General features: G+C 35.5%; 1 protein-coding gene across 1 annotated transcript in view; it reads left to right on the top strand.

Annotated features, from left to right (window-relative positions):
* Positions 1-17,280, top strand: part of LOC135757736 (cadherin-22) — a 207,128-nt gene that overhangs the window by 182,995 nt on the left and 6,853 nt on the right. Inside the window, exon 11 of the mRNA XM_065272413.2 lies at positions 4,296-4,547. Coding sequence (XP_065128485.1) covers positions 4,296-4,547 — 252 coding nt within the window. The remainder of the gene's footprint in view (positions 1-4,295; positions 4,548-17,280) is intronic.

The following is a 17,280-nucleotide window of genomic DNA, read 5'->3' on the forward strand; positions in this document are numbered from 1 at the left end:
AACGTCTACGCAGCGAGTGTTATTCGGCTGCGCGCTTCAGTCGAATAATAATGAGCTCTTGACGTATTTCACCGGCTTATATAGGGACGTGTGCCACGCCCCCGCGCGGGCTCAAACGTCATTGGTCTGTATTTTCTACAGACGTTAACCAATAGGCTTCAATCACGGAGTAAACAGGAGTTTCCCCCCATAGCGTCAGCAAACTGACGCAATGCTTCGTTCCCGTTATTTCAGGGAACCGGGGTTACGTGAGTAACCTAAGCGTTCTCTACAGACACACTTCAGTAATTTATAGGACTTACAACTGCATTCAACAATCAAATTAACTCCCGCAAAATGCAGGTAGTGACAAATCAGCATTTATAGCAACTTTCAACCCAGTCTCAAAGCAAGTAGTGTTATAGCAACGAAAATTTTTAATAATTTATTCGTGTTAGATGACACAAATTTCCGAGAGGACGAGAAGGACGAAAAAGACATTCGTATCCAGAGACACAAAAAACAGCGGAGATTCGTGTCATCAAACATGAATAAATTAATAAAAAAATTTTTTACTATAACATGACTTGCCTTCAGACTGTGTTGAAACTTTGCATAGTGTGTACATAACTAAACCGAACAACTAGTTGTTCATATTTAAAAGTGCATCATGGACATGACAAGTTTCTCTTCTGAAAACATACATGCCCAGAAGGGGAAAAAGTTTTCGGTATGCCCAGTGCAGAGGCACGAGCGTTGGCTTACTTGTGTTGCCAGATCTTGCATGAAATAATGGACTGAAATAAATCCAAACGCTTTCCCTTAAAGATCAAAATATTGGGGCCGGCAACTTTACACTTAAATAACACCAAAAACGTGTTCTTTCGTAAGCCAAAAGCCATTAACGATTAAGTGCCACAACAGTATGTGCATACAAAAATGATAAGGACCTGGCAACACTGCAAGACAGCGTTTTTTTTCCGTAATATTTTGGTCAAAGCTGTGAATGACAAGCATGCGAGATGTGAAATGTGAAAACGCTTTGCAATTGCACCTATGTAAATATTAGGACATCATTTCTAGATTTCTAATAACTTTGTGTTTTATTCAAGTTTTAGTTTTTCTTAAATATTCTTTTGGAAAACAAAGTTTGAATGTATTATTTGAGGTGTTTTATGGTAAATTAATTTCAGATGTGAACCTGCTGTCTGTACATTTTTCTTCTGTTTTGTATGATAACTAGAACTTTTTAAGCATCATTATCTCCATAAATATTAGCCACATGTTTCCCAAAATTCTAATTTTTGTAATACAGTACGACACAAAACTTTATTATTACATTTAATTCGGTACTTTAGTCAGGATGAAATGCATTACAGTAGATTACTTGCAGAATGTTAAATTATTCCAGTTGTCATGAAAATGTCACAAATGTCAAAAAGTCTTAAATATGCTTGATTTTCTTAAAGCTTTAGTTATGTATTGATGGTGATTTTGAGTTGAATTATGACCCTGACAGGTTCTTGACAGTTTTGTGAGATTGATTTTCTTAAAAAGTCGCCTACACAGGTATCCAGTGCTATTCCCTACACACACGAGCAGACTTTTAATCCTCCCACGTCTCATACCGTCCTATACTTCTGTTTTCATGGACACATTCGTCAACCTGTCAGACTGAATCTGTCACTTTTTTTCTGTTCAACTTCGCAGCTTCGTGTTTCATTTTCCTGCTGTGATCCGACACACGAGGACAAACACATTTTTTTCAGTATGGGAAACTTTTGTCACATGCAAAACTATTCTATACAATTGATGCAGCTGTCTTTTTACGATAGTCTTAAATTTATCTCTTACTTTGCACTATGAAATGGCGTAGTCATTTGAGACGCACACACAGCGAGAGAGAGAGAGAGAGAGAGAGAGAGAGAGAGAGAGAGAGAGAGAGAGAGAGGAGAGAGAGAGAGAGAGAGAGAGAGAGAGAGAGAGAGCTATTTGGAGCTTTGGGAATATGATTGACGACTTCAAACACATCTTTTTGGCTGTTCATTGTGGACAGCTCATCTGGAGTCAGTCAATAGCACGAAGCTGTTTTCCTAGACTAGCGGACAATTCATCTTTCCTTCATATGCCACAAATGTTTGTCATGTGTATTTTCTCCCCTGTTGTGTGCTGGTGTGCTTTTTATCAAAACAGAACATGTTGCAAAAGTTGTGTCCACTGTTACCTGTTTGTTTAGGATTGGTGCTGGGTTTTGATGTAATTTGTACTTGTTCCACATTCTTAATTTATAACAATGTAACTCATCTACCCTCAGCGAGACTTGTAATTGGTATTTGTGTTAATCCTCAAGATGCAGCTTTTTGGTGCATGCACTGGCCCTTAAATAAATGCTGTAGTGAGATGCACGTCATCGCAACAAGACGTTATGGTTTTGCTCTTTGACACTGGGATTTAAACATTCAGCATTTAACAATGAAAAATGTTTGCTAACTGGACTGAAGCAGAGATCAGGGAGCTCGACACTATCAGCACTAAAATTGCATTGCAAAAAAATTACTTTCTTACTTAGTATTTTTGTCTTGTTTTCAGTAGAAATATCTAAAAATTCTTAAATCAAGATGGATTTTCTTGATGAGCAACATAACCTTATAAAACAAGCCTAGTTTTAAGACAAAAAATATCAAATTAAAGTGTATTTATAGATTAAACAAGCAAAAAAAAAAAAAAAAATCTGTCAATAGGGTAAGCAAAAAATCTTGAACTTTTTTCTTAAACACTAAATTCAAGAAAAATTCAAGAGAAATTAGCGTACCCAATTGGCAGATTTTTTGCTTGTTTTATCCATTTTGTCTAAAAACTAGACTTATTTTCTGTTTTTGCAGTGCACACACTCATTATGATCTTAAAACTTAAAACTCATAAACTTAAATGCATGCGCTCTCAAGAGAGAAATAACGGATAAATAGCAAACTTCAGATCCTGTGGAAAAAACCTAACAAGTGCAGGACTTTAAATACATCACGTGTCTTTACGGGATCTTTACAGCATCTGTGTGAATCCACGCACAGATTCCAGAAAATCATTCAGTGTAAATGAATGAAAAATCACAGACACATTTTCCGTGAATTTTCCGTAATCTCTGTGTGAAAAGGGCTTTTATGTCATAAATAACAAAATATTATGAATAATAAATATAGTTTCACGAAATAACAAGGCAAGAAGCATTTTTTGAAAGGAATGTTAAAACAAACATATTTTTGTAAGCTAAAGAAATTAGTTATGATTGAAATAAAACTGCGTTTTCTGAATCAAACACGAAGCGAATCTGAACTCTGGTTATGATTTTACTCCGCATTCTCTTCTTATCATATATGGGCTTGCAAACTGGATTAATATTAAAAAGTCATGGTTTTATAGTCTTTAATAATAGATTGGTTGATGGGTTTAGTCTGACTCAAACACTGACTGTGTATAATAATGTCTTACCAAAGACCTCAACACATCTACACCTCTTTACAATACCTGTGATGTTGCGTAGCTATAAATATTTCTATTCTTTTATTTTTTACGGAAGCTTAGAAAGGGAAACAGATTTGTTGTCTGTCTGGAAGGTATGGACTATATTAGATGTATAGTGCCTTCCAAAGGAGATTTCCTGGCTCGGTTGATCTATAGTTTGATACTGCTGTTACTCGGCAGAAACTTATGAGTGAATCTGGTAACGTGAGCAGGATTTATCTGTATGTTGTGTTGGAGCAAAACAGATGACAGTGATGTATGTCCTATATGATGGATTGCTCTTGTACCACTATAAAAGTCTATTAGTTGAGTTTTTGCTGTGTCTGTAAGTAACGTTCATACATTTACTGTCTACAGAAGCTTTCGGGTAATTCACAGGAACTTTAGAAGAGGCTTTAAATTGTGGGTCTACTTATTACAGGAGCCATTTAAAAATCCTTTTAGGTAAAAATGTGCATCAGGGTTTAGGATCAACAATCAAGAAGATGCACACGCCGGAAAGATGCACCAGACACATGTGAGACCGAAGCACCCAGAGTAATTCACCTTCTATTTTTGTTAACAATTGGCACCGTAGTAGTAGTTTTCCAGCCCTTGAACATGCAGCTGTTTACTACTCTCATGAAATAAATACCAAAGTGTTTACTGTGTGATATAACATAGCAAACTGTATGGTGTCCATATGATCGTGGTCCAGAAAAAAATACTTTCAAAAAACTGATTGCATTTGTTTACTATGAAGAAACCTGTAATACAGTCTGAATTCTAAGTCTGTTGTGTTTTTATTCCTCTTAAAGACAACACAGCTGGCATTAAGACCCAGCGCTCTGGGTTTAACCGGCACGAACAGAACATTTACCTGTTACCCATCCTGGTAGTGGACAGCGGCCCTCCTGCCCTCAGCAGCACAGGGACACTCACCATACACGTCTGCGGATGTGACACGAACGGAGCCATCCAATCCTGCAACGCCACGGCTTACGTCATGTCAGCCGCGCTCAGTCCCGGTGCCCTCATCGCCCTGTTGGTCTGCGCCCTCATTCTTATAGGTAAAACTTTAAACATCTTACAGTAAAAGCAGTTGAGATTGGGTTACTGTATATGCAGTGTGATGCGTAATAAACTCAAAGTGTCTTTGTTTGCCAGTACTGTATTTAAAGTGGTAGTACTACAATGTTGTAGGAATCACTCAAAACATCTTCTCGTACACCTTGATTTACTCCTAAAAATAAAGGTTTTAAAGGGGTTGCTTGAAGTGATGCCATTAAAGGACCGTTTTTGGTTTTTCAAAGATCCTTTTAAGCAAAATTTTCTTTTAAGAACCATTTTCTTACCTTGTTATAATCTTTTGACATATTTACGGTAGGAGATTTACAAATTATCTTTGTGGAACATAATTTTTACTTAATATCCTAATGATTTTTAACATAAAATGACGCATACAATGTATTGTTGGCTATTGCTTCACGTGTGCCTTATAACAAGTTTTGTGGTCCACATTTCAAAAAATGACTTTCTTACATAGTTTTTTTGTCTTGTTTTTATACAAATATGTAAAAAATCTTAAATGAAGATGCATTTTCTTGATTAGCAAAATGACCTAAGAAAATAAGTCTAGTTTTTAGACAACAAAAATTCAAATTTAAGTGAATTTGTGCTTAAAACAAGTAAAAAAATCTGCCAATAGGGTAAGAAATGAATCCTTAAATTTTAAAAAAGTTTTTAAAAAGTTATTTTGGGGGTGCACTGCAAAAAATATTGAATGTCTGTCTTAGTTTTTTTGTCTTGTTTTCTAATATAAATATCTGAAAATTCTTACATTGAAAAATATATTTACTTGGTAAGAAAATAGCTTAAGATAATAAGTCTTGTTTTTTTGTATAAATGATGAGAATCAAGAGTTTTTTTTTTTACTTAAAACAAGTCAAAATATCTGCCAGTGCAGTAAGAAAAATAAACTTAATTCCAGTTTCAATGTAATTCAATAAACTTAATTTAAGTTTATTTTTCTTACCGCACTGGCAGATATTTTGACTTGTTTTAAGTAAAAAAAAAAAAAAAAAACTCTTGATTTGCATCATTTATTTAAATAAACAACACTTGTTTACCAAGTAAATGTATCTCAGTTTAAGAATTTTTAGATATTTATATTAGAAAACAAGACAAAAATACTAAGTAAGAGATTCTTTTTTTTTTTTTTTTTGCAGTGTAGGGAGAAAAATCTTTCTACTTTGGTAGAAGTTATTATTATTTGCTTGTTTTATGCACAAATTCACTTAAATCTGATATTTTTTCTTTAAAAACTAGACTTATTTCCTTAGGTCCTTTTGCTCATCAAGAAAATGCTTTTTAATTTAAGAATATTTAAATATTTGTACTTAAAACAAGACAAAAATATTAAGTAAGAAAGTCATTTTTTTGCAGTGCAAGGTCACAAATTTATTGATAATTGTATGTTTGGATAAAAACATTTGTGAACAAATAAATGTTTTTTTTTTAAAGAGCACCTATTTCATTGCTAAAAACAACAATATTTTATATATTTGGTATAATACAATGTGTTTGCATGATTTATGGTAAAAAAACACATTATTTTTCACATCCCGTATATTTTTGTAGCTCCAGATTTCCCTCTCTTCCTGAAACGCAAAGATTTGAAAAGCTCCATGTCCCTGATTGGCCAGCTAATGATAATGTCGGTCTTGTCTAGATCACCTATCTCAGGAAGTAAACTGTTGCCTACAATCTGTGTGTTTGTTGTAGTTTAAGAAAAGAGATTTAAGTTGGAGATGATAACTCGCGTCATCATTTACTTTGGGATTTGTACCTTTTGCATATCGTTAACATGAACTAATACACACTTACACACCAAAGGAAATTTAAAAACGTGAATCGGACAATAGGTGCTCTTTAACATGTATTTCTGAAATCCCATTTAGCGGAAATATCTACTGTTCATTATACTCGCTATGAGCCAAGATGTTGTTCTGTGGTCACAGGTGCATGGACAAATGAGTAAATGTTAATATCATCCATCTGTATCATTTCACTATTATCCAAACACAGAGGAATCTAAAAGATATATTTCTGTCCGATCATTTGTCTGTAACATTTCTCATACTGGAATTCTGTGCCATCCATACAAACACATACACAACACATTTACTTCTGTCCACTGCTGCTGTAACTGCACACCATTATCTTTCAAAGTCTTGTTCATGTGTTCAGGAGGCAAAAAAGAGAGTAAAGTGACAGAAAAGCTTATGAATATTTCACTGGACATCCTGCACTTTGATTTCAGTTTCTGTCCAGCAGAATGAGAGCTTTTGTTCACACACACACACACACACACACACACGCACACGCACGCACACACACACACACACACACACACACACACACACACACACACACACACACACACCGGCTCTCTTCTGGAGAACGGGTGAGTTCAGGGATGCTGGATGGAAAAGAGCAACATCAGCACCGCTGTCCCTGCGGAACGCCGTGATGCTTTAAATAGATTCTCATGTAGAAGATCTGCCGCTGTTGTCACGTCTAAAAGTTTTATGACTCTTCTTCTTCTTCTCTCAGTGTATCTTTTTCTCTCTTCTCAATTTAGCACAGTTTTCTCCCTGTCTTTCCATCGCTCTCTCGCTCTCTCTCTCTTTCTCTCTGAGCTTATCTTAGGAAAGTACAGCATGTGAAATTCACTGAGTAATCTTTACTTTGTTTGCTAGTGTAGTGCATCTTTCAATGGTTTCTTGCTCAGATGAATCACATTTCCTTCTCTTTTGTTGGGGTTGTTTGTTGTTCTCATACTTGGGTTTGTGATTTGAAAAATCCTTTTAACTTTGGCATGCCATTTATTGAATCACATGTAATTGAATCATGTGTCATTAAGGACTGGAGTGGGACTCATTTTCAGCCCTGGAGTTTCCTACCTTAGACCGGCCCACTTTAGTTCACGACTGACTATTTATTAAAAATATATTTTTATTAGATCTCGCCTATGAGTCTGCAATAGTGCACTGTTCTCTGCAACCTTGCAATTCATTGTATTTTTCAAATATAATTTCCAATTCAATGCCAGTACAATAGCCTAAACTATTATGATTTTTGCAATAATCATGCAGCCCTACCATAAGGTATTTTAATATTATAATGAAGTAAACTTATTCAAAAACTACTGAGAGGGAACAAATGTGTTTGTGTCTTCCCCTATATTTTTAAACTAGGGGTCTTGAGATTACCTGTTGGGTTAAAAAGTTTGGAACCCCCTCATATACAATACACAAGCAAGATTTATAAAGTATGCAGGGGAAACAGATGGAAAAATAAAAATATATAATGGACTTTTTAATATTTAGTTTATATTCATATGTAACTTACTTCTTCCAAAAAACAGATGAGTTTTGCATCAAATAGTTTTTTTGTTACTCTTGCAATAGACGAAAATGACAATACACAGACGATTCATTGTTACATCTATGATTTTATAAAGATTTTAAAAATTACGATTTGTCAATCCTTTCCCTTTAGTCCGTTAGTGTCAAGTCGCCATTAACTCTTTCACCGCCATTGACGAGTTAACTTGTCAGTTAAGAGAAAACGCTTCACTGCCAACAACAAGTTTTTCCGCCAATCCATATTTCTGCTATTTTCCACCAGGTGACGCTCTTACTCAACTTATAAAACACTGAAGTATTCCCCTTAGGGCAAGCTGTTCAAACTCTGTGTATGTTTTGATCATTGCGCTGAATCTGATCTCTATCAAAAGTGCTTCACAAAAATGCAATTATCTCAGCTTTTTGCTCAACATTTGGTATTTTTAAAGAAAACTATCCATATTTGAGGAGCCAGACATCTTCCGGCAAATTTAGATTTGCTCTGCAAGTTATCTGGCAAAGAGGCCATTCAAGCCCATTTCTAATGCAGAGAAATCGCAAAGTTTGGGCGGCTTTACACGATGACGACAGCGCAGCGACGGTGAAGCAAATTTTGTACATTACAAATATGGATCCTGCCGTGGATCATCACTCGTTCTAATCAGCTATCGTGTCTGTTTTAAGCAATTTAGTGACGCCCCTTTGGAAATGATTTGACTATGAGGCTTTGCCAGACCATAACTCAGTTACTACTGAGAATGGTTTGGTTTTAACCAGGTTAATATTTGAGAGGTGATAAAAAGAGAACAAATAAAGGTAGGATGAAACGTTTTTTTCATCCTACCTACTGTACCAGAGGGTCTGTTTTTTGATATATTGTATGTTTATATATTTAAAGAAGAACATTTTCTGGAAGGCATTCAACCTATAACCCGATGGCATTATAACACCAGTCCTCATAGCCAAAAATCAGACCAGTCCAAAGGGAATTCTCCCGGTCCTCCCGATTAGCCAAATTCGGGAGTCATTAGGTTTATTTTGTGGCACCTCTCTGCTGTAGATAAGCAGGATTCTGATTCTGATGTGTTGAGTTCTGTTGTGTTTGGTCAGTATATAATCATATTTTATATTTAAAAACAAAACCTCATATAGAGGGATTATGGTTTGGTTGTGTTTTGGTGTAGTGTAATGCACTGTACGTGAATCAGAAGTTACGGTGAATGTTTCCTTTGTTTATGTTCTGGGTGCAGATCAGATTCCTGGTTTCACCTGGTTGAGTATATTCATCCGTCCCTTTTCATCCAAACCTACCTTGAGCCTGCCACCATTTACATCAGATCAGTTTCATTTGTGATAAAGAACGAATAAAAACAAATGTCTGCCTAATTAGCTGCAAACAAACAGCCCTCCATCAGTTGGTTCCGCAGGTGAAGTTATGAATCCATTCAGGCGCAGCTAGGCATCTGCAGACATCCGTCCCAATTACGATCCATCTGGCATGATGGGAGTCCCGGCCACTCGCCGCCCAAGGGTAAATTAGCCGTCTTGTCAGGTCCGCTTATTGGAACATCTGCACGGCAAGAAGCCGCAACATGTTTTGCAAGGGCAGGTACATAACATGAATCCTTAGCCCATACCATGGGCATGAACAAGGACCTTACATGCCGTGGGGGAAGTTTGAGACCTCAGGAGGGTCAGGTAGCATCGATCAGACCGTATGGAGGAAATGTATTAGTGGGCAACATTAAAGGTTCAGCAAAAATGTAATTACCCCATGATTTACCCTCAAGCCATAATGTCCTGTCTCTTCCAAGCTTTATAATGGTAGCAGGGTTCTCGACTTTCAAGTCCCAAAAAATGCATCCATCGTTCACAGAAGTAATCCGGGAGTAATCAATGCAATTTTATTAGAAGAATAACAATATTTAAAACTTTATAAACCATAATAAGTAGCTTCTGTTAGTGCCCAATGCACATTTACCTAAGAGTATCAACACAGATTTAGTGTACGATCCGTAGTGAAGAATGCAAAGAGACCAAAATAACACCAGGCAAGAATACGAAGAAGTCTTAACCAACTCATTCCCTGCCCATGTTTATTTTTTTAAGTTACCAGCCAGTGCCAGCATTTTTTAATGATTTTCTGATTTAAGGCTCTATCACGCAACCGACGCAATATGCGACGCAAGTGTCTTTTGCTAGTTTCAGGCCGGCGCAGTTATCATTTTAATGTGTTTAGCAACACGTTGTTTAAATACCAAAGGCATTTGTGCCCAATTTTGCGCGTTCTGCTCTAAAAACGAGGTGTGTTCAGGCGCATTGTTGGCGCATTGCTATTTTGAGGCAACTAAAATAGACTACGCCATTGACCAACTAAAACCTGCTCTAAAGTCTATGGCGCAATATTGTTTTTGTTATTTAATGAGCGTGTTAGAAATATGCGCCTATAAACAGGATAACAACGCGGGTTTGCTTATCACATACATGAATGCGCAGCAGCACAAAAAAGCTTATAAATATGAAAAATTTAAGCATTCAAATGTAAAAGATTATTAATGAGTCTCTTGGACATAAACCATTTTTCACGTCGTAAAATTTGCAAAAGTGGGTTCGGACAAGCCTGTTTAAACTGTGCGCTGTTTGCTTTAGATAATGGGTTTAGGTCGTTAAAATAGGGCCCTAAATGCCTTCCAATTTTTTATAAACATGCAATATATCAAATGAAATGAAAACAAATCCTCTGCCTTTAAACAAAAAACAAACACACAAACAAATACAGGAAAAAAATTATTTTAACTCTTTCACCGCCATTGACGAGATATCTCATCAATTAAGAGAAAACGCTTCCCCGCCAATGACGAGATTTTCTGTCTTTCCGCAATACCGCTATTATCCGCAACTTTTTAAAACCGGAAGTATTGCCCTATGGCAAGCGGCTGCATGTCCGTGTCTGTTTTAAAGATCGCTTTGAATGGGATCTCTATGAAAAGTCCGTCACAAAAATGGAATTATCTCTGCTTTTTGCTCAAAATGTGGTGTTTTTGCAGAAACCTACCCATATTCAAAAGCTGATTACAAAAGAACCACTGAAGGTAGGATGAAACGTTTTTTTTTTTTTTTTTTTGAAAGCAGAGGGTCTCTTCTTTCATTTGGTATATTGTATGTTTATATATTTAAAGAAGAACATTTTCTGGAAGGCATTAAACTTTGGTGAAAATCATGAAAAACGCTGGTGCTGGCTGGCAACTTTTTTTTAAAACGCTGGCGGTGAAAGAGTTAAGCAAAAAAACATTGCAAGGCTTTTGTTAGCGATCAGATTCAGAGCGATGATCAAAACATACACTGAGTTTTTACTGTTTCTAAATCAGTGGATGCTTCAGTGTTTTATAAGTTGGGTAAAAGTGACACTTAGTGGATAATAGCGGAAATATGGACTATTGTAAAACCTCGTCAGGGAAGCGTCATTGGCAGGGAAGCGTTTTCTCTTAATTTACGAGATAATTTTTCACAGGTGGGGAAAGTGTTAAATAGAAAAAAGTATTGAATCAGAAAGTGACGTTTTTATGCTCTGATCAGGAGACATCATAATAAACTCTGAATTGTAATGCGAGTTTAAAGCGTTAGATTGGCACGGCACAGAAAAAGCACATTTAATTTATTTTGCAAGCAAAACCTTTTATCCAAAGTAACTAACAGTACAAATTAAAGGATTAAATAATGATTGCAACAATAAATCAAGGTCTCGTAAGTTGTTAAACTTTTTGTTTGGTGAATTCATTACACACAAATCTTATCTGATGGATATATTCCTGTGGTCTCCAATGGCATTTTTCCCAGGAATCTCCACTTCATGCTTACTTAGTATTCAACATTCATCTATTTAACTCGATTCAGTTCTCTTGGCTCACAGCCATGTAAAGTGCTTGATCACGACACAATCGAAGAATAACATGGAGGTACATGGTGGTCAAAGACTTTATCTCCTGCAGCCACTGGAAAATACTGAATCACAGCCAGAGAAATGAGATTCATTTATATGAAAACTTCCAAGAGGACGTCGGCTATAACATGCATATGATCTAGTAGTTTAGTTGGCAGAGCTTCACATTAGTAGTAATGAAGTTGTGGGTTTAACTCTCAATATAGTACTAATAAAGAAATGTATCCATTTGGCAGTGCATTACAAGCTATATATGTAAATGTACATCGGTATTATTTTAAAGCCATTTGTTAGTAAGCAAACAATTGCAGTCTGTTATATGAATACAGTTGATAGCTCTGCCATCTTTTCTCTACCCAACGTGTTTCAGTGCAATAAACAGCGGTTAATAATTTTAATATATCTCACTGGTTTATGCTGTGAAACATGAATGGGACATCATTATAAAACTCCAGGTGTGAGATGACGCATCTGAATTGAAAATTGCCATATCAGATTTATTTTCATCTGCAGAAAGGTCCGAGCTCGGCGCTCATTTGTGTCTTGTTTATTCACAGCTTTGTGTTGTCTTAAGGTCGGTAGATGGACGATCCACACGTAAGAAAATTAGCTTCAATCTCACAGCCAGTGCCGTCGTAATGCAGTCTCACTTAATGTACTGTTATGCGTTTACACATTCATAACGCAGACTACCTAGTGTGCAGTCTAAAGCGCTATATTATTATATCTGTGACCCGTGCTGGCAAAATGAGTCTGAATGCGCAGTTTCTTATTTTAAGCTACAAGCGAAAGTATAAATATTGATTTTGGTCGAAGTTGAGGTTTTCTACAAATAAGTACATTTGGCCCTCGTCTAGCGATCCCAACGATCTAAATAGTTCCAAAAATAATTGATTCCGAGACGTTAGGAGGAATCGACTCCTCTTTAAGATTATTTTTTTTAACAAACCGCACGTCACCTGTAAAGAAATAAAGTTCAGGCTAAATAAATTGATCTAGTCGTGTGTAGGCAATTAGCACAATGACTGACCCAATGAAATATTTAGAATCGATTTCTAGGCGGGGTTTGATCTTACTCGTTGTAGTTTAGGACAGGGAGTATAACTCAATCGACAACAATGCCTCATTATATTTATGACCAAGCAGCACTCGCAATACGTCTAATAGGGGATGAAATGGATTTGCAACAGTTGCTTTTTGTCACACCCCGTGTGACTTTAGAGAGCTTCTCATTGTGTGGCACGGTAAGACGCGACAATGTTAGACATGGTGCTGGTATAAAAAGAACCAAAAATAGCAGTAAGGAATCAATTCTTGGAATCGATTCTTTCGATTCCAGAAACAAGAATTGGAATTGATAAAAAAAATCTGGAATCGTACAGCCCTACTAAATAGTCATTAAACATTTATAATGAACATATGCGTATGTTTTCTGAGAAATAATTATTTTTTTCCAGTTTTAAAAGATTTAAAAGAGTTATAAAGACAACAAGACTCAAAAACACTCTTCCTCGCGCTGACTGACGGATCTGAAGCATGCACACGAGCGCGACCCCAATATATAGACATATGTCAGAATTATATCTGTTTTGACACAAATTCCCGCAGATATAATCTGTTATGTCTTAAATAAATGTTTGGTTAACTGTTGAGGAAAAATATCTGATGTGTAAGATTATATTAGATCCTTGCATTAACAGTAGATCTTAAAGATGTCTGTCACAACGTCAATCAAACAATAAAATAAAAAAGTTGCACATATACACTGCAAAAAAATTATTTTCAAGAAAAAATGTTCTTAGTATTTTGTTTTGTTTTCAGTAAAAATATCAAAAAATTCTAAAATTAAGATGCTTTTTCTTGATGAGCAAAACGACCCAAGAAAATAAGTCTAGTTTTTAGACCAAAAAGATCAAATGTAAGTGATTTTGTGCATAAAACAAGCAAAAAAAATCTGCCAATGGGGTAAGTAAAAAATCTTGAACATTTTTCTTAAACACTTTAATTCAAGAAAAATTCAATTCAATTTTTTTGCTTGTTTTATGCACAAAATCACTTACATTTGATCTTTTTGGTCTTAAAACTAGATTTATTTTCTTGGGTCGTTTTGCTCATCAAGAAAAGACATCTTAATTTAAGAATTTGTTGATAATTTTACTGAAAACAAGACAGAAATACTAAAAAAATTTTTTTCTTGAAAATAATTTTTTTGCAGTGTATGTTTCCTATAGATATTGTTCTTGACTTTGTGTGTGATAATACTATTAGTTTTACCCAGGATTTTAAGGTATGGGTGCGCTGTTTTTAAACCCTCGAAAAACTGTGTTAAAGATTTTTTCAAAATTGACTTTGCTGACTTTATGAACTTCAACCAGGCGTGACTCTGTAATTGTTTTGTCAGAAACAAATTATACATTTTTTTAATTTATTTTTTTAATAGAGAATGTCAAAATATAAATAATTTCGACTCAATTGGCATTGAATGTATTGAACGTTGTTGTTGTTGGGTCAAGAACGTTTATGTCTTGTTTAACATTTCTTGAAATGTTTCCGGCGCAGAAAGTTATATAAGTAAATTATATCATTTTTAAGTGCTTTCTAGCAGTCTTTCAAACTAAAGGTTATCTGTCGCTTTCATCCCCAAGTCATTCTGTACCAGCCAGATGAAAGAATCCCTCGCTGACCTCAGATGCTTCGTTCTCGAGATTAGAGCACCAGCCGAGACAATGGCTCTCTCACATAACGTTTATAAGCGTGTAAGTGGAAAGCCTTTGATCATGCATGCGTCTCTGGAGCAAATGGTCTTAATAAAATATTCACTTGATCGCATACACAATGTGAACTTGTGCATTGAGTTTCTTATGTGTGCCCATAGCATTAACTGATGATCTCAACGTGGGTCATGGTGAGACGCGATGACCCGTGTGTCATTTTTAATCAACTCTAAGAGGAGTTATTTGGTCTTTTCTATACCGACAGGAAAGCTTTTTGCACATTTCTGAAATCGGCAGTAAATGCCCAATATGAGCAGATCAAAACATAAATCAACTTGGATTAAAGGTTCATTGACTTATTGAAAGAGATGCGTATTTTGTTTTCTGTCTCATTTATGTATTCAGTGATCCATCTGAATTGTTTTCCTTTTCAGTTCATATTTAATTTCTCGTTCATGCTTCACCTCAGGCGGCGTCATGGTGGGGGGCAGATTTGTGAAGTTCTCATTCTTTATAATCTCTTTTATCCATTCTGTCTTCAGTCATGTTGTGTTAGTTAGCATTGAGATGTCAGATTTATCAGTGGAATAGTAATCAGTTTGAAATCCTCCTGTACTGTATGAATGTATAAGCCAGAGTATTTTTCTCAGGTGATGCTCTCTAAATGCAAAAGTCTGATGCGAATGAAGTAATAACCAGCATCAGGATGGGTTTGTTTAAATGTGTTGGGCTGGTCTCTGTAGAGAGACATCAACGTTGGCTGTACACAAATACTCTCTTTTGTTTACTAAAGAGTCAATTTGAGGTTAATGGATTTTCCTCTCCTGTTTGAGACGATGTAGTTTTCTAATAAGTAATTTTCCTGAGAACTGAGAGGAGTTTTAAAAGGGGCTTGACATTTGCATTGGCTTTGCATATTTAATAGAAAGTGGATGAATGTGTCAGAATGTCTGATTAAAATGTGACACCGAGGCTCATGTTAACAAAGCTAACCTTTAACCTCTGAAGTGAATATGTAAATATTTTTGGAGCTGGGATTTTCCACACACCTGTGACCAAAGCTACATTAACTTTAGTATAATGTGGTGTGTATTGATGTGAATGAGGATATTTATTTATTTCCATTTGTTATTGACTGATTGATATGTTAAGAGCTAACATTTATTTTAATATAGACATGTTACACATACAGTAATATGTGGGAGTGAAAACAAAAGTGTCATTCCTTGGGTTATGATGGTCAAAATAGAAAATATTTAGAAGTGAAGCTGTAATGTTAACATGCACAACATTTTGTCAACCCGACTGAACTTAGTCTAAATCTGAAGCCAGCAAAATAGCAGAGGACTTTGCAACACAGCACAAAGCATCAAATTCATGTATTATCTCTTTATAAATGTACAAAGTCAAAGTTGAATTGGAGAAAGTTGTTCTTAAGAAGTTTTCAGATATCGGCAAAGAAAACACTTTTCAAAAGGCACAACACTATTTTATTTCTTTACTGTATGTAATGTTATGAAAGACATGAATGCTGTAGAATGTACAGTGCGTGACCCCATTACCATAATAATGTGTGTTGCCATTGCATGTTTCTTTTTGTGACAACAATCATGTGATACATAAATAAGAGGTAAATATAAGATGTAAACTTATGCACAATTCTTCTGTGCATGTGCACAAGGTATTTTTGCATCAAATTGAGAAAATACTACGATTCATGCATTTCATGCATACGGCACCCATTTAAATAATCAATCAAAATTTGCATCAGATCGACCTCAATCGTATTACAGTTTTTCTCAATTGCTAAAACACAATTTCTGACACCTTGCTACATTTTCTGAAAACATTAAACACAAAACCTCATCTTCGAGCACTATTTGCAAAACTTCCTTTTTGACTCTTCTTGCAAAATGAAACTTTTGCTTCAAAACAGTTTTACCACTGCTCTCAAATCATAAAAAAGTGTCCGAAATGATATACACTATCAAACAGTCAGTAAACAATACACCAAAAAAATTGAAAACACATTGTTCAAAAGATATAGTTCTCAGGGAGAAGTACATTTTTGCTGTCGCTTTGGATCAGAAAATAATTTTTGACCTCCGCATCATCAAGTCAGTTGTGTACAACATAAAAGCAAATTTTTGGACATATTGCAAATGTTTTGATACAGTCAAGCAGAAGGTTATGTACAATTGTCTGCTGTTTCCTACATTTTCAATTGATTTTTCATGAAAATATATTATACCGGTTTATGTTGAACAGTCTTACACCTAAAACATTTAGGAATGAGTCCATCGTACAATGTATGTCATGCAAAGCATGTTTTTTGTAAATGTGAACTGAATTGATAAATTCCCTTTTCCCAAAAATCACAATGGGTCTCATTCATGAAACATTCGTACATATATGAGTAAATATGTGAGTGATTTGCACGTAAACAGACCTTCCCGAAAACTCTCCTCCTGATTCACAAATACCTCGTAAACGTCATATTTGATAGTTAAATGTGTGTATTTGTTAATGAATTCCAATCAGTCGTACATGGGACGCGCGTGCACGCTTATTCTCAATTACCATAAATCCCGCCCATTAAATTCGACTGACAACTATATATGGGCATCATATTATGACACCAAACAAATGATTTCAGCATGTCTTCTTAAAAGCAAATGAAAAAGAAAAATGTATCAGATGCAGAAATTTTATTATCAGAAGTAAATTCAAAAAGCCAAAT

This window comes from Paramisgurnus dabryanus, chromosome 7, assembly GCF_030506205.2.
Source record: "Paramisgurnus dabryanus chromosome 7, PD_genome_1.1, whole genome shotgun sequence".
Taxonomy (NCBI): Eukaryota; Metazoa; Chordata; class Actinopteri; order Cypriniformes; family Cobitidae; genus Paramisgurnus; species Paramisgurnus dabryanus.